At 40.0% G+C, this 27803-nt stretch overlaps 2 protein-coding genes across 5 annotated transcripts in view; both read left to right on the plus strand.

The window, feature by feature from the left end:
- LOC117489390 (sodium-coupled neutral amino acid transporter 3-like) overlaps positions 1-17078 on the plus strand; it is a 32125-nt gene extending 15047 nt beyond the window's left edge. For 3 of the 4 annotated variants that reach the window (XM_034138617.1, XM_034138619.1, XM_034138620.1), the window contains 12 exons: positions 4109-4182; positions 5103-5195; positions 5311-5392; positions 8147-8229; positions 9528-9586; positions 9973-10119; positions 10938-11017; positions 11457-11557; positions 12099-12223; positions 12323-12467; positions 13447-13550; positions 14141-14245. In XM_034138617.1, the coding sequence (XP_033994508.1) occupies positions 4109-4182; positions 5103-5195; positions 5311-5392; positions 8147-8229; positions 9528-9586; positions 9973-10119; positions 10938-11017; positions 11457-11557; positions 12099-12223; positions 12323-12467; positions 13447-13550; positions 14141-14245 (1198 nt within the window). Of the gene's footprint in view, positions 1-4108; positions 4183-5102; positions 5196-5310; positions 5393-8146; positions 8230-9527; positions 9587-9972; positions 10120-10937; positions 11018-11456; positions 11558-12098; positions 12224-12322; positions 12468-13446; positions 13551-14140 lie in introns of all 4 variants that reach the window. The other variant, XM_034138616.1, reaches the window with a different exon arrangement.
- Positions 17079-18212: 1134 nt separating this feature from the next.
- Positions 18213-27803, plus strand: part of LOC117489391 (guanine nucleotide-binding protein G(i) subunit alpha-2) — a 52009-nt gene continuing 42418 nt past the window's right edge. The window contains exon 1 of the mRNA XM_034138621.1: positions 18213-18940. Coding sequence (XP_033994512.1) covers positions 18823-18940 — 118 coding nt within the window. The 5' untranslated portion in view covers positions 18213-18822. The remainder of the gene's footprint in view (positions 18941-27803) is intronic.

The following is a 27803-nucleotide window of genomic DNA, read 5'->3' on the forward strand; positions in this document are numbered from 1 at the left end:
CTCTGGAGAATTGTGTGTCAGGATACTGACGTCAGAGGCGACTGCAGCTTTCAGGTTGAATATTAATGTTTTCACGCAGATGCTTTTCTACCTTTTTTAAATTCACTGGACGTCTTCTGACCTATGAGCTGTAAGTGAGTGCTCACAGTTGTTTTGTTATTTTACAGTATTTATTGACAATACATATTTTTTAAATATCTATAGCCATTAATGCTTGTCAACTAGCTTGTAGCTTGCTTTCAGCTAATTTGACTGGATTCACCACTTCATTACATGCTTGTCACACAGTGTGGTAAGGGATTACATCATCAGTTTTCTTGTGGGAAAGTAGATCTATTCTGCCAGATATTACTCAAGTATCTCCCCAACATTTCAGCTGGTTGGATTTACAGTTGCTGGATTCTGCATTTACATGCAAACATGAAGCTCTAGGGTGGAATCTAATTTATACATAGTGGTTGTATGATATTGGACTAATGGGCTATTGAAGCTTAACATGCTCATGTCAAGGTCTTGCATGTGTGTTATCCCCTTCCTTCATGATGTTTTCAGCTGTAAGGTTGAACAGTTTGGTTGCATGCTTCTCAAAAGTAATCAGGGTGGTGTTTCCAGAATGTGATCTCACCAGATAGCGCTGAAAGAAATCAACACTTTCCCCATCTTGTCCCCCCGTGGGCTGTTTTGACACCTCTTCCTGATGGCGCTAGATGTGTCTGGTGTTGAAACAGGCTGAGTTAAGTATTTTTCTGTGAACATGCCCTGATGTAAGCCCCTCAGTATTAAGTTTCTTACATTTCAAGCACTGCTGTTTAACTAAGCATTACATTATGGAAATGACAATGCAGAGCTCCAGTGAGAGATGAAGCAATGTTTGATATGTCTGTTTAACTCTTGGCTTGTTTTAAGTGGATGTGCAATGGTGGAAAAACTAGATTCTCTCTCCCCTTTGTAGGCAAGACGCATTTTTCACATCTACAACAGAAAGCTAATAGCATATTAATGTTAGCTTTCAAGATTCAAATTAATAAGGGAGACATTTGAAGCCTTCCTCAAATATTATTCAAGGTTATTTTCGAGGCAGTAATGTCTTGAGGATTTTTTTTCTCGTGTTAAAGAAAGCTTCTTATTTTGAGCTGAGTTGTGTGACTGTGGTTTTTCAAGCTGTTTGAGGTCTTGCCTGGCTGAACCCTTTGTCAAGGAACACCAATGTATTTGAGACCTTTAGAAAGGAGCTGAAATCAACTCTAGTCCATTATATTATTATATATCATGAAAATATCTAATTGCATGTGAATTAAGAGTATGTGACAGAAATGTTGTACGAACAATAGAAGAGCTACTGAGAAATAAAGGCAGGGTCAGGGACATATTTGGCACAGAAATGCAGGCATTATTTATTCCCATTTGACTCCAGGCTGGTGATCGCCTGAAATTATTTTTTATCATTTCTCCTAGCACAGTGTCATTGGGACCTTAGGTTCTGCTCCTTAAGGGGACAGAAGACCTAAAAATGAGAAAACCATGTATGCTCAAACACATAGACATGAACCAATACAAAAATAAATGCTACTTGTTGCTATTTTGGTTAAATACGTCATTTTAATGTTTCTTCTCTGACTGGGTCCCTTGCTGGAGACATCTTTTATACATTCAACCTTGAAGGATAATAATTCATTATTCACTTTAACCTGAACACTGTGGTTCGGCCAGATGCATTAGTACACTCCACATACAGTATGTAAACATATGCCAACATTTGAGCATAATTGCAGATGACTTTTGATTGATAACTACATAACTATGAATATCAACAGTGATGTCGTTGGGTTATTATCAGAGTCCAGTTTATTGCCAGGTACGTTTACACAAAGAAGGAATTTGCTTTGGTATCTGGTGGTGCGTACATAAACAATCTAAAAAAATATATGAGGATAATAAAAAACAAGTTTTAAGAAACAATTTAGCATTAAAGAATGCTAAAGACAAGTATTTACACCAAATTTAAATTTAAATATACAAATAACCATAAAAGCTAAAAAACAAAAACACTTAGGACAATGCGTATATATGGCGTGAGCTGAACAATTTATGGTTAAATGTCAATCAGTACATCCTGTATCTGATCCTATTTCAGGTTGCAGGGTTCAGGCAGTTGTGAGGACATCTCTTATGTAAGGACAGTTTTAGGACTACAGTAAGAAACACAATTTGACTCATGCTCTTAAACTAGATAATCGTTTCAGAATGTCCCTTGTTTCACTTTGCCTAATGGCCTGATGTATCACACAGACTTTTGTTGGCTGGTGCAGAGGCTTCAGCAGGTCAGTGGCCCGGCTGGGGAGGAATGCAGCGGGGGGGGAAAGCTGTGAACAGAGCTACAGGGACCCAAGTGTGTCAGTCTGTCTGACTGTCAGCAGATCGGTCCTCCCACCAAACTGGACTTCCCAAATCCTCCACCGCAAGTCAGCCAAGCATTCTTTCACATAGTCCGAAAAAAACAACAACGACAAAAAAACCTGTTAACTGGCCAAGAGTTGAAGACCAGTTGAAAGACGTGATGGCTGGCTTTTCCAAACAGTGAGAGTAATGGAGAGAGTGTGTGTGAGAGAGAAAGTTAATGTCGCCACAAGCAACAATAAAAGAAGAAAAAAAAGGGAATAGTTGGAACGAGGATGATTGGGTCAGTCAATAGATCAGCGACCCATTCACAAAACGTCCTCATGCTTTGCATTTTGACAAATGTTTTAGAGGCAACATGTTTCTTAAAAATCTCCTTTATTTATTAAATATTAGTAAAAAATATAAGTCTTATATAAGCAAATTATTGAGTGTAGTAGTTTTTTTTAAATTGGTAGTTCTCTCATATTTAGTCAGTGTCTTGAACAGCGCTGTCATTTCAATGCCATTTCAATCTCCTTCAAATAAAAACGATACATTTTGAGTTATATAAACATGTTTTTCTGCAAAACACTTTAAAATTAAGAGAGCCAAAGTGTTAAAATGAACGTTGCACAACAAACAGTCACACAGGCAGCCTCATATTACTGACAGTATCAGAATCCATAATAATACCTTAATATGTTTGTGGTTCATTTTTGGTGTGTGCATTCAGGAAAACGACGGAACATGTTGGGCCATGTAATGAGCTCTCAGATCCTTTCTAGAATGTTTGTGCATTTATGTCCCCAGGTTTCTTATCCGATGTCACTCTGATTCTCATCTGGGATTATTTTAATGAAAGCCAAATAGAGTATGCTTTTCGGAAAACATTGAAAATCATCCATCAACAAAACAGAGAAATCTAATGATTGAATGGGAGAAATATGAGTCAGTGGAGAGTCGATTCCTTCTCAAGGAGACGTCTGTATTACTGAATATGGAAAGGATGCCTGTTGTTGGGACTGAATTGGGTTATTTCACTGCTAAGAAGCAAAAAGCAGAAGATTAATCTTTATAAAGGATTTTCCTCATCCTGTCAGTCTCAGCAGTAGAAAACACTTTCTATTAAAACTGTCCATCTGGTGTGTGTGTGTGTGTGTGTGTGTGTGTGTGTGTGTGTGTGTGTGTGTGTGTGTGTGTGTGTGTGTGTGTGTGTGTGTGTGTGTGTGTGTGTGTGTGTGTGTGTGTGTGTGTGTGTGTGTGTGTGTGTGTGTGTGTGTGTGTGTGTGTGTGTGTGTGTGTGTGTGTGTGTGTGTGTGTGTGTGTGTGTGTGTGTGTGTGTGTGTGTGTGTGTGTGTGTGTGTGTGTGTGTGTGTGTGTGTGTGTGTGTGTGTGTGTGTGTGTGCGTGCGTGCGTGCGTGCGTGCGTGCGCTTACGCTTACTTACTGTGTCAGAGGGCAGAGGGGCTGACAGCGCAGCCTCCTTACAATCCAGGGTAAAGCAGAGCCACAGGGACTATTGTTCTTCTACAATAATCTATGTAACCGCATCCAGACAATGTATGCCTGTGCTGCAGCTGTATAAATAGCCTACAGCCGAATGCACAGTGTATAACTGTAACATAGAATGTTTTCAAATGAGAACTTTTGGTATTAGTTACTGATACAAATTGTGTTTTCGCTGGTAAAAATATAAAATATTCATGTCTGTATTTGCTTGTCTGTTTCAGGGTACTTCTAACAGTGGTGGCAGTCCTCTCATCTTATTCCATCCATATACTACTGAAGTTATCTGGTATCGTAGGTATGTATGTATCCTGACAATATGCATCTTCTAATTCAAAACCTTAGGGAAAGGTCACATATATATTTCCATACAATAAAACTATTTATGTAAGTTTCAAAGTATACACAGCCTGCAGTGAAACAAATCTGTGTTGCATTATAAACAAGTACGAAAAATAGGTAGATTTGAAAATATAAAAAGAAAACAAAAAGAGTGGCTACAGTACCTGCCCCTTCGTTTTGCAGAAAATGAAACAATCATATTGCCTCCAAAATGAGTGGTGTGTAACTCAACGCCACAATATCGCTTACCTGATGGTATCAGTGAAAATAAGTGATGTGAGAGGTTTCTCTGATAATGGGATATCTTCTGTTCCTGCCCCTGCTCTCATAGCTATGGCTGATTGCTTGATAGGTGCTTCAGGTCAGATATCAGTTATGTTACTAAACACTATTAAACCTCCTGTAAATCACTTTCAATAGTGGACTGATATACATTGAAGAACATCTAAGAAACGTTAGCGTTATCCTGTGGATGTGCACATTTTAGTATGCAGTATGCGTTTCAAATTTAATACCAATTAAAAGTGAGAGAAAATCTTTATGCTTGAGTAATTAAACAACATCCAATGCTAGACAGAAACACCCTTAGTGTCGGAGGTCCTATTCTTTGTAAAATCAATAATCACTTGGTTTTGCACACATTGACAAAAAGGTTTTTCACAGTGCACCACAGGGAAAGCTCTCTCACCTCTATCCTGTAGGACTGTTCTTTGTCGTCCTTTATCAGGGCAAATAAAACAAACCAATATAATACCCTCTGATTGTACTCTATAAACTACGACACAACAAGTTGAGTTTATTTAGATCTAATGTCTCTTTGTTAGTAATTGTTAGTAAGGATTTCTAATATATTCTTACTTTGTTTTTGTGGCCCAGGTATTCGTGCGTATGAGCAGCTGGGCTACAGGGCCTTTGGGACCGCCGGGAAGATGGCGGCAGGTATTGCCATCACGCTGCAGAACATTGGAGGTGAGGTGACACTGCCATCTGTCCTCACACTTACATATACTCACATTTGTCATGTTCCCAGAGGTTTCTGGGGTTTTGGATTAACACTGTATGTGTTCCTATCTCCTTTCCACAGCCATGTCCAGTTACCTGTACATAGTCAAGTATGAGTTTCCTTTGGTCATCCAGGCCTTTCTGAGGGTGGATAAACCTGCAGGGTGAGTGGCCATAAAAGTTGTAATTCACACAATGCAGTAACATAAGTGACCTCAGGTCCAGGGAACACATACTGTGTTTTATAGGAAGGAGTACATGACTTAAATTAAGCTTAATCTAGATGTTATAATTTAGTAATTATATATTTATTTACAAATACTCGTATTTTTCACTTAACTTCACTCAAAAGAACATGGTTAAAGTTGTTGCGATTGGCAACACCCATGGTCACTTGTAATAAGATTGAAATACCCCTTGTACACATTTGTACAAACTGCCATGCCTCCTAAAGGTAAAAAATGTGCCTGTTCATGTCAGAAAGTAGTATGATATCTCGTCACTTCTCTGAGGGACCTCATGCAGCCGTGCTCTTCTCAGAGCAGAGGTGTCAGGCTGTGCCAGTTGGCGGCTTGGTGCGGCTCTGGATGTGCTGAGCAGCTGGCCTGAGAACAGCTGTGATAGTGACCCTGGAGGAGGAGAGCCTTGAAACACTCACATCAAAACACAGCTAGACTCCACGGATGAAAACGTAAACCATGGGATATCACTGGCCGGTGCAGGTGGCCTCAGAAACAAATAATTGGGAGTGGGATGTTCCCCCCTTACACGTCAACCCTTACCCCAGTTAGATCCTCTCCTGACATATTCTTTGGGTTTGAGAAATGTTTGTTATAGGGGTATACTATATTAGTATATATTACTGCTGTGCTGGTTTCCACCTTTATTGAGAAAAATGGATGCTCTGCAACACGCTTTGCTTATAAATGTTGAGATGAATGTGTCCCGCTACATTCAGTCACCATTCACCATACTGTAGAAGTGATATACTGTGACAACATGTCCTCCATGTTGTCTCTCTTGCTTTGTGAAGCAGTGCTGTGGGCAATGGTCAACGATCACAGTTTATTTGAAATGACAGACTAGATTGACCCAGTGACATTTTATGTGTGTTTATATTGTTAAACTGTAGGGGACATAAATAACACCTCACAAGCCAATGCAATAGAGTTAAATAGCTTTATAACTAATACTACTTTTATAATAGAACGGAATAACACTGTAATGATAAAGCTTATAACATATATGAATTACAGCTTAGCGTTTTCAGTTTTAGTCGACTGCATCTATGGATAATCATACTATATACATATTTACATTTTTATAAGACGCAAATATCCGAGTTATCCCATGTTTATTTGAAAGGTTGAAAATGTCCATTTTGAAGAAATAATTATAAATATATTTGTTCCAGTTGAATCTTTAAAGCATCTTTTCACATGCAAGCATTTCCATTCTTTGTTTTATCTACATTTGCAGTGTAGGGATTTGAGTCTACATGTGTGTTGTGGACACTGGTCAATGAACACCTGAGGCTGTCTCTTTGTGTGTGTTAGTTTAACTTTAACTAGCTTATCAGGGTATTTGCTACATTTATATTTTCTTATCAACTCACTGTTTGTGATGATTAGTGATTGTGAGCGTGTGTGTATCAGTGTTGGTGAGACTGCTCCAGATGGCCGGAGGGCAGGACGACTACAGGATAGATGTGCTCTTGTTCTTTCTGCGTGTGTGTGTGTGTGTGTGTGTGTGTGTGTGTGTGTGTGTGTGTGTGTGTGTGTGTGTGTGTGTGTGTGTGTGTGTGTGTGTGTGTGTGTGTGTGTGTGTGTGTGTGTGTGTGTGTGTGTGTGTGTGTGTGTGTGTGTGTGTGTGTGTGTGCGTGTGCGTGTGCGTGTTCAACAGCATCTCTGCTAAGCCTCCCACCTGATAGAAATCATGAAATCAATCACCCCTACTGTGTCAGTCTATAAATAGCTCACAGAGGTATATTACTTAGGCGTGGCTGTGCATGAGACAGTAACATGTGGAAGGTTGTGTCATCGGAGTCATGTTTTTTTGCCAAACATCTATTACTCATGTCCTACACTTAGTAACAATGTTTATACTTCGAATGTGAGTATCCACTTGACTCTGTGTCAGTCAGTGGAAACCAAAATAAATAGCCTCAAGGGGCATAACTAGTAAATGATATTCACTTTGGTTTAGCCAAAACCAGGAATTCCTTTCTGGTTAATATTTCCCTTTAATGGGTTCTCTCTTGATGTTCTTCTGTAAATTGATTGCTTTGCAACACATAATGATATACTGTATTAATCATGCTGTTAAACTGTGTATGGCTAGTGCAATTAATAAGTAAATAAAAATACACTCGCAGTTAGCCAGCCTCGCCATTATGAAACCACTCAATCATACCCTAGAGTAGTGTGATGGTGTAATTAAGTTCTCAACAGGGCTGTATCTAAGACTTTTTACACACTGAGGTCATAGGTCGGTATCCCCCATCGCAACACCACACCTCTTATCCATTTTTTATTAGCCCTAAAAAAAGATATTGTAAATATGTTGATAATTACTTTTACATCTCAAATGTGAACCTTTAAACACTGTTTCAAAGCCTTCTCCACACAACACAGGATCATAATTCTGGTGGACGCATGTTTGGCCTCCTTATTGTGTTTGAATCATTTTTGTAGTCAACATAAAAATAAAAAAAACTCATTAGTTAAATCCGTTTTCCACAATGTAAGCCTTATTTGTGTGTACCTGATTTTCTAGCTGTTCACCCACTTTACCCCTGTGTCTTCCAAATCAATATCTGATGCAGTGCAAATGCTCAAGAGGATTAATTGAGAGGGGTGTTTAAGCGGAGTACTTCCTAATCGATGGGTTGTATTCTTTGTGTCTTTCTGTCTCTGCAGTGAATGGTACCTGAACGGGAACTACCTTGTGATGATTGTATCTGTTGCAGTAATATTTCCACTGGCTCTCATGAAACAGCTAGGTGAGTATATAATATCACATCCTTCCTTTAGTGGGATGCTCAATAATGTTTCACTCAGGGATTCCTTGTAAATCTGCTGTTGTGTTACATTTTGTACTACTATATAACATTTAGCTAAAATGCTAAGCTATTATGACAGCAGCACAAGGCAAGGCACGTTTATTTAGGTAGCACCTATAAGGTAGTGTGGTGGTCGTCTAACAATTGGGAGCACAACATGTCCATGTATCATTGGGAAAGAGACATAACCCCATATTGCTCCAGACACCCAATAGTGCATGAATGTGTGTGCATTTGTATTACCTTGAGCAGGTGACACCTTGCATGGTGGCCCAACGCAAGGTGCCACCTGTGACTTGTATATGTTAAGCGCTTTGAGGGGTTATAAAGACTGGAAAAGAGGTATATAAATGCAGTCCATTTACCGTTAGCCACCAAAGGCAAGCAGCAAAACTTTTGAGGACAAATATGAGTAGTATCTGATATTAATTTCCCAATATCCTGCAGGGCTCGATGCAGAAAAGGTTTATTCAGCGACCTTCTCAGTAACAATTTAGAACCATGCATGGATGTGTTAGTTTTCTATTTAAGGGCTTGCTCATTTACATGTTAGAGCTAAACTTTGCCTTATTTGATGTATCTTTCCTGGAAGAGTCTTTCTCCTCCCTCTCTTCTTCTTTCCGTGACCAATTCCACTGTTGTCCTCCTGAGATGTCCCTTGGTACATGGCTTATGCCCCTGCTTCTTTAAGTCACACCTGAATTCATTGAGTAGCCATGCCGGATAATTGGCAGCAAGGTGCTAGACCGCCAAGGATTTCCTCCCTTAAAAATAATAAGCCTGCGTTGCACTTGTGACACACTGAAATGTGTTTTTGTGAGGTTGGTTGAGTGTCATGTGGCCGGTCTGTGTGACAGCGCTTCATATGAGCAAGTTCATGAGACAACACAGACGGAAAGTCGAAGAAAAGCAGAGAGAGAGCCAGTTTGGAAGTGAGAATAAGAAGGCGTACTGGCTGACCTCTTTTAAGAAGTCTGTCTCCTGCCGAGACATCACGAACAACAGCCAGTCGGTGCAGGTAGTGTCCAGTTATGAGCTCCGACACCAAGAACAGTAAATCAGTGTAGTTCACCATGAGGCTTGAAGAACATACAGCAGGAGATATAGTTCAGCAGAAATATTTTCCTCACTGGTGATTAGTTAATAGAGTTACTCTGCATGTTCTTCATATATCTGAGAATAAGCATAACCATGTTATCCTGAAGAAGAGACATGCTAATGAAGCGTTTGTGTTTTAGGATACCTGGGATACACCAGTGGTTTCTCCCTGAGCTGCATGGTTTTCTTCCTCATTTCGGTACGTCCTCTGCCTCTTGGTATACCTGCATGTTAACTAGACATGATGTCTTTCTTCTTGTTTCAATTCTGTTGGCAGAAACACCAAGGCAGCATATTCAGATGCAATGGGATCTGTTACAAGAATTCTTTCACCATCCCATCATCTCTTTAGTATTCCCCACTCTCTCCTCTCATTGCCATGGACTAGTGTTTGCACGCTGCAGTTCCAGCCTGTGTCGGTTCTCTGACCTAGATTTGGCTGTGCAGGCTGTAATCCATGAATCTCTCTCTCTCTCCCAACCCCTCTCTCTCTTTTTTTCTGTGCCATATTTTCTGCCTGTCTTTATGCTAGCCGTGTCTTAGAGCCTTTGTTTCTTCTTAACGCCTCTCGTCTGCCTTGCACAGGTCATCTACAAGAAGTTCAATACCCCGTGTCCATTTTCGGACTTTGCATTCAATAGCACTGCCAGTATGCTGAATGTCAGTGCCATGGATCCTGGTGGAGATCCGGATCCTTCCTGTATTCCAAAAATGGCCAACCTCAACTCACAAGTAGGTTTAACGCATGTCACTCAGTCTGAAAGTGCAAATCCACCTCCACTGCCATGACCACTGACAGCCACCAACTTATGTTTGAGTCATCTTCAGCATGTTGCCAGTGACAGTTCACAATGCAAGCATGGAAATCGCATCTGGTTTGAAGCACTCAGTTGAACTCAGGAGGAGATTGGGGCTTTTATCAAGCTGTTAATGGTCGACATTAGTCTGTGATTAATGCAAGGCTCAAAAAACGTACGGTGACCCCTGAGCTGTCTGCTCCTGCAGAGGAATATAAATTGCTTTGGCATTCTGTACTAACAGTGAGATCATCAAGTTTGCCCTTTGTTGACCATAAAGATGGGTAATGAATGAAGTGGGAATTACTTGACATTTCTCTAAGTACCCTTAATTGTAACACTTAGCACTTACCTTCACAACAGGAGTGGACTGTAGAAGGTCTCTCATAGCTAGATCCTTCCATTTGTTCCATTGTATCATAACATTACTTAAATTGAAACTATTGTACTTTTCAGAGCATAAACAAAAACGTATTGCTCCTATCAAGTCTTTATTAGCATCCCTTAAAGATGTGTGAGGCTTACTTAACCCGGGCTAGTGCGACCAATCCCAGCTGCTTAGCAGCTTACGAGTAAGGCATTCTTAAAAAGGCTAAAGCTGGTCCTCAGCCAGGCCCAAGTTAATCACAGGGAAACAATTAGCTCTCTGTGATGTGTCCGAGGGAGTAATGGGCTGTAAAGCGCGAGGTTGGTGGTAAGACGTCTGGGATGGTGCTGCTGTATCTATGGTGACCTGTTGGGGTTCATTTTCAGACGGCCTACACCATCCCCATCCTGGCGTTCGCCTTTGTGTGCCACCCCGAGGTCCTGCCCATCTACACAGAGCTGCGCAAGTATGTTCTCATGATGGGAAACCCCTGATACATTTTGGACAAGAAATCAGTTGCATAACAAAGATGAAAGCCACTGTTTCTGTTTTGTGCTTAGCTGATCATATTCTAGTCACATGCACTGCTTTGTTTTGAAATGTGTTGGCACTGCTTGTACAATGTAGCATGTTTTTTTAAATGTAATTTCAAATGTATCATCCTGCTTTGAACCACTGTTGCTTGTTTTCCTAAGATTAAAAGGGATGTGTTATTGAGTAATTTTCCTGCATCTAATGTAGCCTGCAGCTGAAGATGGTATTGTATTAGTAACTCGGCTAAATGCTTTCTATAAGGGCATATACAGTATTTTTTCTGTGAATGCGTGTTTGTGGGTTTGTGCGTGCGTGTGTGTTGGTTTATGTTTGCGTGTGTGACATCACATTGCAATATCTTCTGATTTCAGTCCCACCAAGAAAAAGATGCAGCATGTGGCCAACATCTCCATTGCAGTCATGTACTGCATGTACTTCCTCGCTGCTCTTTTTGGATACCTAACTTTCTATGGTGAGGCCTTGTCCTCCTCCAAATGCAGAATATCCTGTCTCTATCTACCTTATACACATCCTCATTTGCTTCTGATTTTTATTTATTTATTCTTGTGATTTGCTTTCAAAAGAGGATACAAGGATATTAGCACATTATTATAATATATATATATACAGTATATATGATAAGATACAGTAAGTCCTTGCAGAACAGTAGTCCTGAAGACTGAAAAGCATCATGATGCCTCTACCCCCTCTAGTGGTCATGTGGTAGATCTTAATGTAATCTATTGCATAAAAAAGTGCATCATGAAATAATGTAGGTTTTATTTGATATATAAGAATAGTAGTTTATTTTAACCTTTATTTTTGATGTGATTAAAGTCCAAGTTCTACATTGTTCTTATTGCTATACAGATTTAAACATACCAGTTAATATTCATATTATACTTACATACTTATATATCTTTATGAATTAATATGTATTCAGTACAAATGATGTTTTACCAGCTGTTCTTAGAAGAACCTATTCTATGTTCCTCCTCTCTGATCTCTTTCAGGTGAAGTGGAGGCAGAGCTGCTTCACACCTACAGTCGTATCGATCCGTATGACACTTTGATTTTGTGCGTGCGCGTGGCTGTGCTCACGGCTGTCACACTCACTGTGCCCATTGTGCTCTTTCCTGTAAGTACAGCTTCAGTGTTCACACTCACTTTTGGAAAAACCTTAAAGCAGTTATTTTTTCCTCATCCAATGACAATCGCCTTTTTTCGTTTTCACAAGGTACGGAGAGCAATAAATCAAATGGCGTTTCCCAACAAAACCTTCAACTGGCCACGTCACATTGCCATTGCAGTTGTTCTGCTCACTTTCATCAACCTGCTGGTCATCTTTGCCCCCAACATCTTGGGCATCTTTGGGATCATCGGTAGGTTAGACGAACCCTGGGAGATGGGTGGTTTTGATGCATTAAAACACAAACATTCAGACAGACCAAGTTACTAGTAGAGGGTGTCCAGTGATCTCCAAAGATATATTATGGAACATTTCTGCATTAAAATATATACAAATGACTAAACTATCATATATATTTTTTCGAGGTTGTGTACTTACATTATCACAAATGTTTCTAACAAACCTAGAGAAGTTACTCATTTTAAACAAGATAACTGTCCATTTCATTTGGTGGCCTCTAATGCCGTTGCGTTAGCATTGTGGTTGTCTGCCAGAAGCTGTCATGCATCTACTTTCTATCCAGTTTTAAGTCACATTTTTATAGTATCTTTTTTTTTTTTTATGTTGATTTTAACCATATAGTCATGGGATGTCTTGATCTTTAGTTATGAAAGAAACGGGACGAGCAAAAGCAGCCGAAGAGCTTGGGAGAAACACTGATTTTAGAAGTGATTTATTCAGTGGTTGGACCAGTTTCACTAAGTGGGTTCTCATGTTTTTGAGAAGAAACAAATCCATGCAGAAAATTAGACTCCCAGTAAAACTATCCTGAAGGATGAACCCTAAAGTAATCTTAATCGGAAGAAGCTGACTGTAATGTCAAACTCAAGGACACCGGCACTTGTCTTTGTTTTGATTTAGAGACCCTATTGACAACATAGATCATATTTACATTCTCCTTTATATTTTCACATACATATCAAACCTCTTTCTGTATGTTCCAGAAACAGTCTGTTTTTAATATTTTTCTCATCATTTCCAACTCAAAGAGCAGAATGCTTCCACAACAGTTGCATGCAAATAAACACATTTAATTCCCCCTTCATACTAATTTCCATATCATCACACAGTGCTGTTCGACTTGCAGCAGCAATTAATGAGAACTGAAGGGACAGAGAATTTATCGAGAATGAGTTTCATGAATAATTTTGGGCTTTTTGTCGATTTTCCAGGTGCCACATCTGCCCCTTGTCTCATCTTCATATTCCCTGCTGTCTTCTACCTTCGTATCGTACCCAAAGAAGAGGAGCCAATGACCTCATTTCCCAAAGTCATGGTAAGCATATCTTTAGAATGCCAGGAAATTAAGTTCAGTTGTATTTCTTTTAGGGTTAGCTTCAGTATTCTGTAGATGCTATGTTTAAGATGCTCTGCAGTGAATGGGAACAAAATAGACATGTAATGTGCTGAATGATCAGAATCAGCTTTAGTGGCAAAGTATTTTTAAACATACAAGGAATATAACAGTTTAGCATTAGTCTCAATGCATATACACAGAAATACACATATATTAAAAAAACATGTAACTATAACTGCTATTTACAGATATACATAAATATAAAAAATGTATAGTATATAAAATAACGGAATATGCCATTTATTTATATAATTTAGGCCTACTGTATAAGACAGTATATAGTACAACATGCTTACAGTTGTAATGATATTTATATGTTAAACACTGTACATCTATTTCTATTTAATAATGTAAGATTTTATTAAAATGCTTACACAGGTATTCAATGGTTTACTATGGACGTCACTGTAAATATTGTTATATTAGGAAAAGGATGCATCCGGTGTACTTAATGATCTCTCCATCCTGTTGTCACTGTCTTTAACTCGACCCCTCCTCCTCTCTTCTAGGCCGTTTGTTTTGCTACGATAGGCGTCCTGTTTATGATCATGAGCCTGAGCTTTATCATCTTGGATTGGACATCTGGCTCCAGCAATGCCAGCAGTGGTCACTAGGCACCACTCTCCATGTTTTTCTTTCAGGTTCTATATTGTTGATTTAGATCTATGTTGTAATGTTACAGTTTTTACTTTGAATGATGTTCAACGTTGAAGATGCCCTATCTCCTCCATTAGAGAATTTCGGCCACAGAGAAGGAGTCTAGAGTTCAGGAAGGCTCTCAATTTCTCCACAAAAGCTCTCACCCTAATGACATTACACTGTACTGTACATCCTGCCAAACAGTGACTGCCGATCCATTCCAGTAGACTTTCCTGGAAAGTTGATAATAGGTTGTTGACATTTGGAGGCTGTGCCTTGATAGGTGAATAGAAATAGGTGGATGTAAGAGAATATAAAGCAACACTTTACAAAGCTGCTGTCTTTATATGCCTTCCCCTGTGATGTTGGTTGTGAGCATATGCCGCCTCTTACCAACTCTGTGTTGTCCCTAACATGATCTCTGATCTGAAAACTGCTATTCGACACATAATACACAACCTGAGGCCCCTCCATTTTAACTGTAGATTGACAAAAATATATTGAATGATAGACAATTATTTTATGATGTTTAATTATCTATGATGTCTATTATTGTTATTAAGTTATTTCAACAACTACATGTTTGCCACACTGCAACTGCAGAGAAAAGTGAAAATGTATTTCACAGATTAGTGAATACTTTTCTTGCAGAGAAAATTCTTAACACTAGCTGCTTAGCTTAGCATAAATACCGGAAAGTGTTGAGCTGCTTCTTTTAAGTGTGCAGCCTTTAGCTCACTTCACTAAGTTGTGCTGCTGGTGGTTATTTTAAGGTTTGGAGGTGTTATCATTACCACCTCTGACAGAGCAGGGTGTACAACCACTGAAAGTATGTGGTATATAGCACATTTATTCTAACATTCCAATATGATCAAGATGTATATTTTCTTATTATTATAAAGCACTTGATGAAAACCTCAGATGATGCAGTATGGACTGATAATCCTCAGCTTGGTCTTTCTGAGGCGATCAATATGAGAGAGGCAGGTTTCAGGTTATGACCGTTGTTTAATGGTTCTTGGCTCTCTAGATCACTACATAAAACACTGCCTAGATGTACACAGTTTTCTCCAAGTATTACTGTGTAAATTAAAGTGATAAAATGGTACTGAAAACCTTATCAGGTGGATTGTATAAGTGATATATGAGAAGAAGAGAAATTACCGCTCAGTGTTCTTAATGATCGAGAAGGGAGCATTTTTACCTGTATGATGAACATGTACTGGAAGTGATCAGAGATAACAAAATAAAAACAGGGTCACTTAATTAAGTCGTTAGCAACAGTTTGGTGTCTGCAAATATTTTAGTGTCTAGCACAAGCTTGATCCCTAACACAAATGACACAGACATGGGACTTCTGTCTCGTTAACAATCTTGTTGGCTAGCAAAAGGACTTTCCGTTTGATAAGCACAACTTCTTGTAGCCATTAACAAGTTGAACAAAGCAAATGTGAGGAATTCACATATTAGTCAGATGTGATTTAAGGGCATGTATCTTTTGTAAACCGAAATCTTTGGTGAAGTAATCAATCTAATGTAGATTACGAGAAAATTAGCAAATGTTTTGATGGTATAATATGGATGTCTTCTCAAACATTACTTGAAATAACATTAAGGTTAGTGCACCTGTGAGCCCCTGCCATCATTATGTTCCCCCTTTGGTCCTTCTGTAGATACAAATAATTAATTGGATGTACTGTTGGAGGTGTTCAAGTGTCCGTGTTGTTAATAAAAGAAAACATGGCTCCAATGTAATTGAACTATAGTACCTACGTATATGCATTAGTGTTGTTAAACCTGGACATATACTCTGATCAGAAGTATAATTTAAGTGTTTGTCTCCCTCTATTGATAGTTTCGCTGTTGTTTTAAACGTTATGTTTAATGTTTATTCGATTGAATCTGACCAGTGATGAAATACAAACCTGTCAAATTATTGATTTCATGTTTTTTTAGTCAGTGGCGTATGATCAGTGGTATAGTTTGGGTCGTTTCTGACTTCCTTGCTGCTTCTTGGCAGACAGAAACCTACTAACTCGGATTTGATAGTGAGTTGGTTTACTTGTCTGAATATCAATATATTTTAATAATAAACTCCATTACACCAGAGTACAGTGAGTGCTGAAAAGCTATGTGAGTATTGTCCAGTCAATTTGCTACACAACAAACTTTTTGTTAATCCCTCGTTTACCATCTAGATATTGTCTTTATGTATTTGTATGCGGAGTGAATCATGCAAATCAGCCACTGGGGCATAACATATTGTGTGGCGTTGTTTAACCAATGCAATACTTATATTTATCCCCAACTTCCTGTTCCTAATTTGACCTTTGTGAGTTTTTCAATGATGCAAACATAAACACCCTTCTAAACCTCACAAGACACACACAAAAATGAAATTAACTTCAGGCAGCAAAGTTAGGGGATACACTGTGTTGGTGGCTGATATGATCTCTGAGGACCTCTATTTAGATGTCAGTGTTATAAGTCTCCGTCTTTGTGTGATTTATTGAAATGTGTATGATTGAAAAGTAACATAATAAGTATTGACATTGGCCAGCATTTATAAATAATGTATATAAATGTATACCCTTTATATTCTATATGCATATCTAGTTTGTACAATGTAAATAGCAATTAAAGATTTAGTCCAATTAAAATGTTAAATGTAATCATTTTCAAAGTGCTTTTAAACCTTTTTGTCCTTGGATTCATGTCGATTTTCTTGTATCTCTATATATTTTAATATGTTGCTGGCAGTTGTTGTACTGTAAACAATGTTGCAATAAAGATAATGAGGTAACAAAACTTTGATCTCTCCTCTTCTGTCAGATGTGGCGAACCAGAAACAGGAGATTGAATATTGTCTGACTGTTCTTTACATTTGAAACAATTAGGTAATTCAACAACTTTTCAGCCCCTTGTCGAGATTACTGATATTAGTGAGACAATTGGACATTTTAGCATTAGATTTGAGTATGCAATACATTGAGTATGAAAATGCAATAATACCATCGTCTGTCTTTGGCATAAATATGCACATAATTGGATTTTAATAAGACTGTGGTAGATAAATTGTGTAATAAAAGTGGCCAGTCCACTAGGTGACACTATGGAGCTGTTGTAGGCATCAGCTGTGCATGGCGTTATGACCATCAAGCAATGTAACAATGTTGGGTTTTTATTACTGTTTTTTTTAAAGAACAGATGCTTAAACTATTACATATATTTTAAGTATGATATCTTTATAAGTGTCAGTTGTACCTTTATACAGTCAGAAGTATATATTTTAACCCAACTACATTTACTCAAAGGCTTCAGTTAAATAACTCTTCAGGATAGGATATTTTTTAAGTTCAAACATTGAAATAGACAAATAGTTTTGTGTAATATATGAAGTACTATTACAGATTCAACAATAGGCTATTTATATTGGTATTTGGTAGTAGTTGAAATGGCTCTGTCTTGCTGCTGCTACTACTTGGTCTACAACATTACACTTAGATTGCATTAGTAATATCAACAACTCTTCCTTTCGTTAATTCAACAACATAGCAGAGAATGGTTTGTAGCTACTAGTCTACTTTGATACAAGAAAACAAACTTCAGTATTTTCCTATTTCTGTATTTGGTCAATATGAAAAAAGAACAGTAGGCTAACCTAGGTTGAGAAAGTGTAGCCTACTGGTTAATAGAGCTAGCTGTTCACCAATGTGTAGGATTTAAAAAAACTAAAAACACCTGTTATCTCTTCTTTTGGGAATCACATAAACCCTTGACGCTTGGGGCACTGGAGGCTTTTTCTAATAGGCCTACCTTTTGATGAACACAGTCATCAAAAGGTAGGCCTTTGACTACATTTCCCATGAAGCACTGGGAGTGGGCGTTTCTTCCTGGTAAAGGTTGGCCCTGCTGCTGCTGAGCTGGGAGGTGACGGGCTGTCTCTCTGTTAGTCGGACAGAGGGGAACTTCACGGCGGCTACGGGTGTGGCTTCAAACGTGATACATCTCAACGCGGGGGAAGAATGCTTAACGGCACTAGGGATTAAAGCAAAAAAACATACAGAGCAGTGAAGAGAAATATCATCTGAAAAGTGTGTGGTGTGTGTGCGGTATCCTCACTGGCAGCAGGAATCCGTGTGTGCTCGGGTTTTCAACAGCTGGAATACTTTTTATTTTTGCTCAACTCCTGTTTTCGTGTGTTTTAACCTGCTCTCTTGTTTGACTGTACGAACTACCGTTTTATCTAAAAGTGAAACGTTAGAAAAAAGTTCCTTGAGTCGCTGGACAACTTCTCAACTCTGACAAGAAACCACAAATGCTGGTGAAGTGACTGAACAACCAAGTGTGTTTTGGGGAATTGTTAGAAATCCAAGTTCACATTGCAGGAGGAAATCTATGTTTCTAGTCCCCTGTCGCCTCTCACCAAAAAGAGAAGTCGCCTTACCCAACTTCAGCCCTTAAATAAGGGTTTTTCGGACTCAGCCGATACATTATTTCTCAGGTGATATTTCCCCACTAAGCAGCAGTCCTGAAGCGCGCACTAGGAACCATGGGTTGTACGGTTAGTCAGGAAGATAAAGCCGCGGCCGAGAGGTCTAAAATGATTGATAAAAACCTCCGAGACGATGGGGAGAAGGCGGCGAGAGAAGTGAAACTGCTGCTGCTGGGTGAGTACTGTGTCACAACACTTGTACTGTCTTGCAAAAGTGCCTCATTAATGGCCACAGATGAATTGTGCAATAGCATGGAACACTTGACCATTTGTACACACATGACATAGGAGAATAACAGACACATAACAGACACAAAGCCCACGAGTAAGTTACTTTTTTAGCTTTTAATGTTCCCTTTTAAAGTGTGGCCTTCATTCATATCATTCGCACTGTTGAAGTGTTTTTACAGCTACACCAGAACTCTATTGGTTAGAGTTGAGTGTAAACCCTCTGGAGACACACATGAGGCAATGTGCAGTCCTGTGAACTAGCCCTCCCCACTGCCATAGTGTGTATGTTAATTATAAGTTGAATGTCCTGTCCTGCCCTTTGCCTTTATTCTAGGCTCTGCTTACTGTAAACATGTGGGCTTTATTTGGGATGTTTGGAGTTGAAACATCATTCAGGATCACGTGTCTTGCAATTGATGGTGTTAAATGCTAAACTCTGGATGTTGAGTGAGAGGCAGAGTGTCTGATTTCTTTTGACAAGGTAGCCAAATAGGCAGTCTTATATTTGCAGAGGTTTCCTCCCACCAGGACTGAACTGAGGGGTCAGACAAGCCAAGGTCTGGTTGATAATGAGTGGGCGGCTGCTGTTTGGACTGAGGGTCAACAGCCCTGAATGTTCCCAGCACTCACACACACACGTATAAACAACTGATTCATAGTAGTGCTTGGTAGCAAAGAGAGAATGAGGCTTTCCCAGGCTTTTAATAGTCTCCTTGCTTCCTTTGACTTATAGCTTACTGGACACATTGCTTTGTTCTGCTTTGATATTGAAGACACTGACATCTTGTTTTACTTCCAACCAGCCTTATCATTTGAGATGGTCCTTTATGGCATGGGGCATTATGAAAATGAATGTCAATATTATCCTGCTAATCCTTAAAATATGCTCTAAATGTAAAATGAAATCACTTTAATCATACAGTCTCAACTAAGGTATCAATAAATCATAATGTTCCCATGCATAAATACCAGATAAATGTTCTTTCTTGCATGATCATTCTTGTCTAGTTTTTTTGATCAGGCTTTATATTGTGAGTCATTAAATAGCTATTTTTCATCCGTGATAAAATCCTACATCTCATCACTTTTCCAATACCTATTCTTTTTTTTTTTCAAGCAAGTATCCTCTAAGAAAGAAAACCTTACTAGATATGCAGCTCAGACAAGCACAACAAATTGGCTGCTTCAACAATAATTTGTATGATGAAAGGTTCAAATCAGTAAATTCAAGCATCGATGATGTGTTTAATTTCATTTCCATTGATTCACATTCCAGAAGTTACTCCTGTTATTGCCTCAAGATAGTCAATGCAATTTTGAGTCAGCCACTCATAGAATTGTATTGAAAACGCCATGCTGAACATATGCTCTGGTTAATATTGATCCTGTGTGCAGAGAAATATGGGTCAACTTGAATCATATTTGAAAAAAACGATTTCATATTCTCATTCTACACCACGCTCAAGCATACTATAGCTTGCATAAATCAGAAGTAGTTGGAGGCATTTTGTAACAGGTTGGCGGTCACACAACATTGATTTGTCTTCCTCTTCCTGACAGAAAACAGTACATTCTGTAAATTGATAGAGACCGCATACTGTGTTTCTCTCTCTTGGGTCATTAAAGAGATGTCTGGTCGTTAACTTGTGCCACTGGTTAGAAGTCTAATTACATACTCTGCTGTACAGCAGGTTTCATATCAGTAATTACCATCCAGAGCAGTGTGTGGGGGAATTATAGGAAAGGTCTGAATCTGAACCCTGGGTTTGTGAATGTATGGACAAAGGACTTTTCCCCTTCACTTGTGCATTTGGAAAAAATCTTGTCACGGTGTGCAAAGACTATTGGATATAAACCTGCAATATCTTTTGTAGGATTTCCAGTCTCTGAAAAGTGAACTTTAAGTTCTAGATCTGGAAAGGGTAAATGCAGTTGCGCATTAATAATACCTTCAAGATTTAAGGTGCATTTTGTCAGTTAGAATAATGCTCCGTTACAGTGTCTCCATGTTGTGTTTTTTAGTTGTAGTTGAAATCATATAATCTATTAAGTATGTGTGATAGAGGTGTGACATCCTTCCAGAGGTGCAACATCACACCTCCAGGTACGCTTTTCAGCACTCCCATCTGTTGCCATGGAATCTGTTGGAACAGCTGAGAAAAGAATGCCTGCCTCCTTCACCAGTAAACAGTCTGTGCTGTCAATGTCCTTCTCAGAGCAAACTCGTGAGACTCTTAATGTGAGCTGTTGGGGTCTAATGGTGAATGATTCCTCGTACCACAATGATGAATCTCTCTTTGAATCAATTCTGAATCACAGAGGGAAACCACAGAATGTATAATACAAATCTTAACTTCCCCATTTATATTTCTTACAGTGTCATGCAATAAGGAGTTTCCATTATAAATACTTTTCCTGTTGGCATGCCTTACCTAAAGCAAGGCTGTGTTAGATTGTTTTGCTGTCCCCAGAGAAAGCCATTAGTTAATGTAGCAGCGGGGACTTCATACCATTGAGGCTTAAGTTTTCATTAACAGGAAGCACTCATTCACAGGCTTCCCTGCTGATTCTGATCTTTGATTGACATGTAATCCTCCTCCCCGTTCACAACAAAGATTTCTCTGCTCACTTTAGTTGATTCACTCTATCCTTTGGCTTACTAAACTTTGTTTTCCAGCTCAACACAAATGAAAATGTATTTTGGCTGCATGCCACGCTTAAACTGTGAGAACTGCAGTCTAGTAGTAGGACATATTTCTGCATGAGGCAAACACACACACACACACACACACACACACACTGTTAATTGTAATAAACACATTGGCCTAGATTAGCGGCTTGATAGGCTATACTGTTATGTAATGTGCTGGCTCGACAGCCTCCTTTTATTGTAGCAATATACAGACTTATGGACGTCGCACTAAAAACGTCTTCGTTGTGTGTGAACATTAAAGAGGCGTGAAGCACGTGTGAAAACTCCCTTTTCCCCGCACAGCTGTCAGCTCGACAGGGTAGAGTTGATAAATGAATACAAAATAAAAAGGGGGCTGCGGTGAAAAAATGCTGATCTTGGAAGGAAAACAACTCGGTCTATTTTAGGTCTTAAAAAATAACTGATATGGCAGCGCTGTTTTTCCTTTCCATCGGGGATAGTGGACGTGTTGTTAAATGACATGATATAAGGCATGCTCTGCAGTACACATACAGTCGGTTTACGGTTGGTGCTTCCATGTGAAATTGACTTGGATTCCATTACATAGCGCTAGTGGTCACTGCAGTGAGGCTGCCATGTAACAATGTAAGGCTGACGTACTGTTCAGCCTGCAGCTGGTTTTATTCCTGATCAAAGCATTAAACGGTTAACCTAAATGAAAGCGGAAGCCACTTTGCATTTCTCATGCCACAGGATGGTGAATTCGTAGTTAATGTTTTCAGGCTAGGAATATATTAACTGCGTGTGGAGAGGGGATGCAAAGAAAAATCTTGTATAACTAACACGGCAACCATGTCTTTACACAAGGTTGTCATTATTATAAACCAGCATTAAAATGTTTTAACCACAGACAAAAAGAAAGAACACATGATGTGAAACCAGTCGTTTTCTCTTCCTCTTTTTAAATGTGCTCTCTGCAGTGTGCGTGAGGATGCTCGCTCGATAATCTGCATACTTTGCTAAAGCCTTGGTCAGGAAGTCGGGAAATAGCCTCACAGTGAACACTGAAGCAGATATTGGATGAAGTGAGCTCCAATGACAAAATGAGGCTAGATAGGCTACACTTAGTCGCCTGGACTTGCTCCTTCTTAGATTTCTTTCAGGCAAATGTGTGGAAAGTTCAGCTGAGTTTCCAAGCAACGAAAAAATGGGTTAGAGTTAAACCCTTCAGACCACTGAATCAACACTAGCACATAACAGGACATCCCTGCATGACATCCATTTTTTTAAATTACAGCTGATCAACCCACCTACAATGAGTAGGTATATCCGCTGTGGAAAATAAAAAACTATAAAAGCACCTGGTACAAAAAGTGAGTCAAGTCGAACCAATGCCAGTCAGTGAAAATGCGGTTTAACCTAGTGGCTATTTTCTTAGCTCAAAAACAACGAAACCCATCAAACCTATCAAGGAAATCAAGTTATACTGTACACTATTCAAAACAACAACCCCAGAGTCTGTATCTGTAACGGTACAAACTGTCTTTTATTTCCTCGTTGCAATAGAGAGCCACAGCCAAACACTTCAGGGTGACATTTAAGCTCATGTAATTTTATTAGGTCGTAACCACTGTCACACATCTTCACAGTTCACAGTTTCCTCCTGTGGGTTCCAGCAGACTAAACTGTTACATTCATTCCTCTTAACAGCTTTGATCAGGTAACTTTCTGGAGGCTTAGCGATGCAGACATAGTATTGATCACAAAGAGAGGGCCTCTATCGACTAGCCCAGCCACTGCTCGATTTGTGAAAGCCATCAATGTGAGCAGGGTTGAGCTGGGAAACCTGAGCTATTGGTTAGAGAGGCAGGGAGATCAGAGGCCTGTACTACGAAGCTGGATTTTCGCTTAGCCGGCTAACTTCAGGGAAATCTCGGGCTTTCCGGTCCTACGACGCTGGTTCTCTTTTTAGCAGGCTAGATTTCCATGGTAACTTATGCTGAGTGGCAAACCTGCTCCGGAGCAGGTAAGGTGGCAGGCTAAGAGATCAACTCAGTGAAAGCACTGCCTGCTGACCAATCAGAGCTCCGTGTGCGGAGTTTAAAGCGATCAATTCATATTACAGGATAGAGGAAATACAGAAAAACTGCCGTTGCAGGAAAGACGGCCGGCCAAAATCAACTGACTGTGTGAACGTGAAAATTAATAGAATATCCCCTCCCATCTTCAGAGCAATCTGACTATTATAATATTAGCGCTAAGAAAGCTTACTTAAATATCTGCCATGACATAAGTAACCGGATCAGAGTAACATTAAGTACAGTCCGCGGCACTGTGAGTGCAGACGTCGATGTGTCCCATTATCATTCATATCACATCATATCACATCATAATGTATCATATATTTCCTTATTTGAGTCAGCTTCTTGAGCCGTATCTGGCCGTGCAACACTCACAGTGTCACATACTGTATGCAGAAGTATTATTTTAAGCAACACATTAAGTTGATGAAACACTCGAGTCAAATTCTCCTAATTAAAGTCAGATCCACTCGTGTCTTGGACGGGGCAGTGATTTCATAAACCTGTTAATGTACGCATTCAAACACTTTTTCTTTTACCAGCTGTATTGTAGCTGTATATACTATGTGGCTTTTATCCTGGATAAAGTGTTTAAGTCATGGATGTTTAAATTTTAACTTCTTCATATTTGACTAATATTAAAGTTCACTTTTCATTCAGGAAGTATGACGCGCTGCGCTGTCAGTACGCTTGTCCGTGTTTGTTATTGGTCGAATGCTCCAAATACCACCCCTTTCATGTGAACGCGCACCTAACTAGATAGGACACGGCTGGCTTGAGCGATCCACTTGATAACCAGCGTCGTAGTACAGTTTAGCCAGAGCGCGTATGTTTTGGATTGGGCCAACCGGCTAACTCAAACATATCCAGGTTATGTTGAACCGGCTTCGTAGTACAGGCCTCTGGACTCTCTGAACTGATCCTGTTATTTTATCTTAACCTCTTGGTGATTATAGTGTTTGACTGTTCTGCAAAACTCTATAAAGCTGCTCCCAAATTCCTTCTCCATTTTCACCTCCACAGGAGTGTGATCAGAAACAATCCCAAGAAGTCAAACATAACAGGGTACCATATTTATCCAAGAAGCATCAACAGCAGCACATTAAGTCTCCAGTGCAGGCACATATTTACTGTAGACAGTTGTGTTTGATGACAACACAAGGTGACATATTCTCCTGCTGGTCAGCCCATGTGGTCAGCGCTGCATAGACACTGGGTTCCTCCCTCTTATTAAAGTCAGTGTCTGAGATTCAGTGGGTGTCAGGTGTAATTACAGTTGGCTGATTATAGGGACCTTGGTTTCTCTGGAGAAAGCCAGTCAGACTGACCTGTTCCACAGCTCCATGTCTCCGAGTGCCTTCTCCGGAACACTTCCACAGCTCCCCAACAAATCCCCTCTGAAACTCAGCTTGCTTTGTTACTGACGTCTACAATGAGCACTTTTGGCAAATATGTGCCGATTCTGTGAGATTTATCATATGAGCTGCTGCCCTATTTTCTTCGGGTGACCGTGTTTACTCAACAGTCTGCACCACAGTGCTGCCCAATTAGCTGTATGACGCACTGGATAGCAGATCTGTGAGTGTGTGTGTGTGTGTGTGTGAAGGGGCAGAATATCCTGCAATTACAGGGAGAGCTAGGATAAAGCCAGCTCCTGCAGACTGTGTGTCTCAGTGCAAGTCCACAGGGACAGCGCTTTACCATCCTCTCTCCTCAGGAAATACTCATAGCTTAAAAGATCCCCCACCGCTGCCTCAAATATAGACCTCTGCTCTATACCTGCATTATTCCTGCTGCTTAAATATTTTAGTGAGGAAAGGGGGTTTGTGATTTTCTGTGCCTTTCTGTTATTGAGCACAGCATCCAGAGTTCACCTTGATCACCACAGGGTGTGAAGATATTTGACACAGGACCAGATCACAAGCATTATTCTCTGTGCAAGGACTTAACCTCCGATGATGTGTGTAGGAGGAGGAAGTAGATACTGCAGACAGCACTTCACACAGGAACGGTTGCAAAATGCAAAGCTCTATTATTGAGAGCCTTGGATATAGGCAGATACAGAAACAGCTTTAAAATAACGTATTGTTTTGATATCTTTCTTTAAAGGGTCAGTTCAACCAAGTCTCAGAAAGCAGTTATTCACGCGGGTATCCAGCCGTGCAGATATCATTTCATTTGACTAAACTGCTTTCAGATATTCTCCACCACTTCTACTTCCAGCCAAGTACAATGAATGCATCCTTATTGCTTCTCAAAATACTAAAACATCATTTGTTTGCCAGAGTTTCTAACAATACGCCTAATTCTGTTCATGTTGGTTAACCGGCTATTTTCTCCCAAAGATAAAAAATGCTGGAAACGTTTGAGTGTAGACAAGGGCCTGAAGAGAAGAGATCTGCAGATGATCCTGAGTAACTGGGACAATGTTTGTGGTTCAACGTGCTGCTTAAATGTTATCTCTAATCAGTGTGAGCACAACAAACAAAGTCATTCACCTGCACTGTACGGTGTGTTACAGAACTGTCTCTAATGGAGCTCTGAAAACCAGGGGGATTACATCTGACTTGTATGCATCACTTGATACCCCGTTAGTTCTTTGAATGAACTGGCCTGCTCATGCACATCTCTGAGTGTTCTGGCATGTTCCCATATGTTGCTGCAGGGCTACAAAAACCTTTAGTTCCCTGTTTCAACCCAAACCTGATAGACAGTATTCTATAGAGTCATTACTGTGCTCCCTGCAGTGCTGCTTATTTTGCCAGTGTCCTGAGAATACACAATTCACTCCTCAAAATCATGCCCCCCCCCCCCCCCAATAGAATCACCAGAAATGTCAAAGGTCCCCACTTTATTTTGCTTATTTTTCCAAGTGCCCTTAGGGGCTTGGGAGTGGGAGTGGGGGCTTTCTTTGTCTAACCAAGCCATTATCCCCTCTCTCCCCTCCCACAATCCATTTCCCTTCTTCTTGCCATTATAGGAAATGAGCTCACTTCACTTCCCTTCCATCCGCACGGGTCATCCTGTCATTTTTCTGCACTGGAGGGTCTGGTACTCCTGGGTTTCCCCCGGGGGGGGGGGCCGTCCTGCACTCAGCTTTTGAGACTGTGTGTATGAACAGCTAAATGTCAAAGTGTTAGCCCCAGAAAGAAAATAGCTTCAATGGAGGAGGACTTCTTTGTACATGTTATCCTAACAATCTTGGAAGAGAAGTAAAGTGAAGATGACAAACTAAGAAAGAGTGGATTCATTGAACTGGAAGAGCTCATGAGAGAAACAGTAAGGATGGAAGCAGAGGGTGGGCCACAGTTCATGTTTAACCAAGTGGAAGACAGAGCATGTCTCTATGATCAGCAGGGGAGGCTTCACTTATATCACTGCTGTACTTCTCCACAATCCGCTCAGTTTCTTCATCTATTATTTAGTTCAGCTGCTGTTCAAATGTGTTCTAGGTGGTAGAGAAAACAAATTGGATGGCTGTACACATTTAGGCAGACTATGTCTTTTAGGAGGGTTTGCCACAAAAGAGATTTTATCATGAGAAAGGTTTTCATCAACCTGTCCCTGTGTTTCGTACCGAGTGACAGTGTGTCGCCACGGAGATGTGAAATGATGATGGAGTGAAGCTGTCAGAAAGCAGACAGAGGAAAAGGGGGGGGGGGGGGGGTGCAGGAAGCCACAGTGTACCCTTTCGGTCTGCTAAGTTATCAGATTTAGTTTCACCTTGGCATTTTCTTGATCTGTCAATCAGCTGGCTTTCAGCTGATTCTGGCTTCTGTTGGTGCTCATCTGAACAGAGAGAGAGAGCATCAAGTGAGGTGCCTAGCATAACTTAAGCAGCAGGGGCCCATGCAAAGGTGATAGATGGAGGGAATAGTTTAGATGTCACACTGGGTGAGGGTATGTTTTTTTTCTCCAGGGGCCTCAGGGTGATGTTGAGACAGCTGCACAGAGAAGGCTGTGCATTGAGGGGTCAGTGTATTGCTGTAGTATCGCCGCCTGTCTTCAGCTCTTCAATATCTGACAACTAAACTGATACAACCCTTAAACTTCATTACTATCTTTTATCTGGG

Source organism: Trematomus bernacchii, unplaced genomic scaffold (genome assembly GCF_902827165.1).
Source record: "Trematomus bernacchii unplaced genomic scaffold, fTreBer1.1, whole genome shotgun sequence".
Lineage (NCBI taxonomy): Eukaryota > Metazoa > Chordata > Actinopteri > Perciformes > Nototheniidae > Trematomus > Trematomus bernacchii.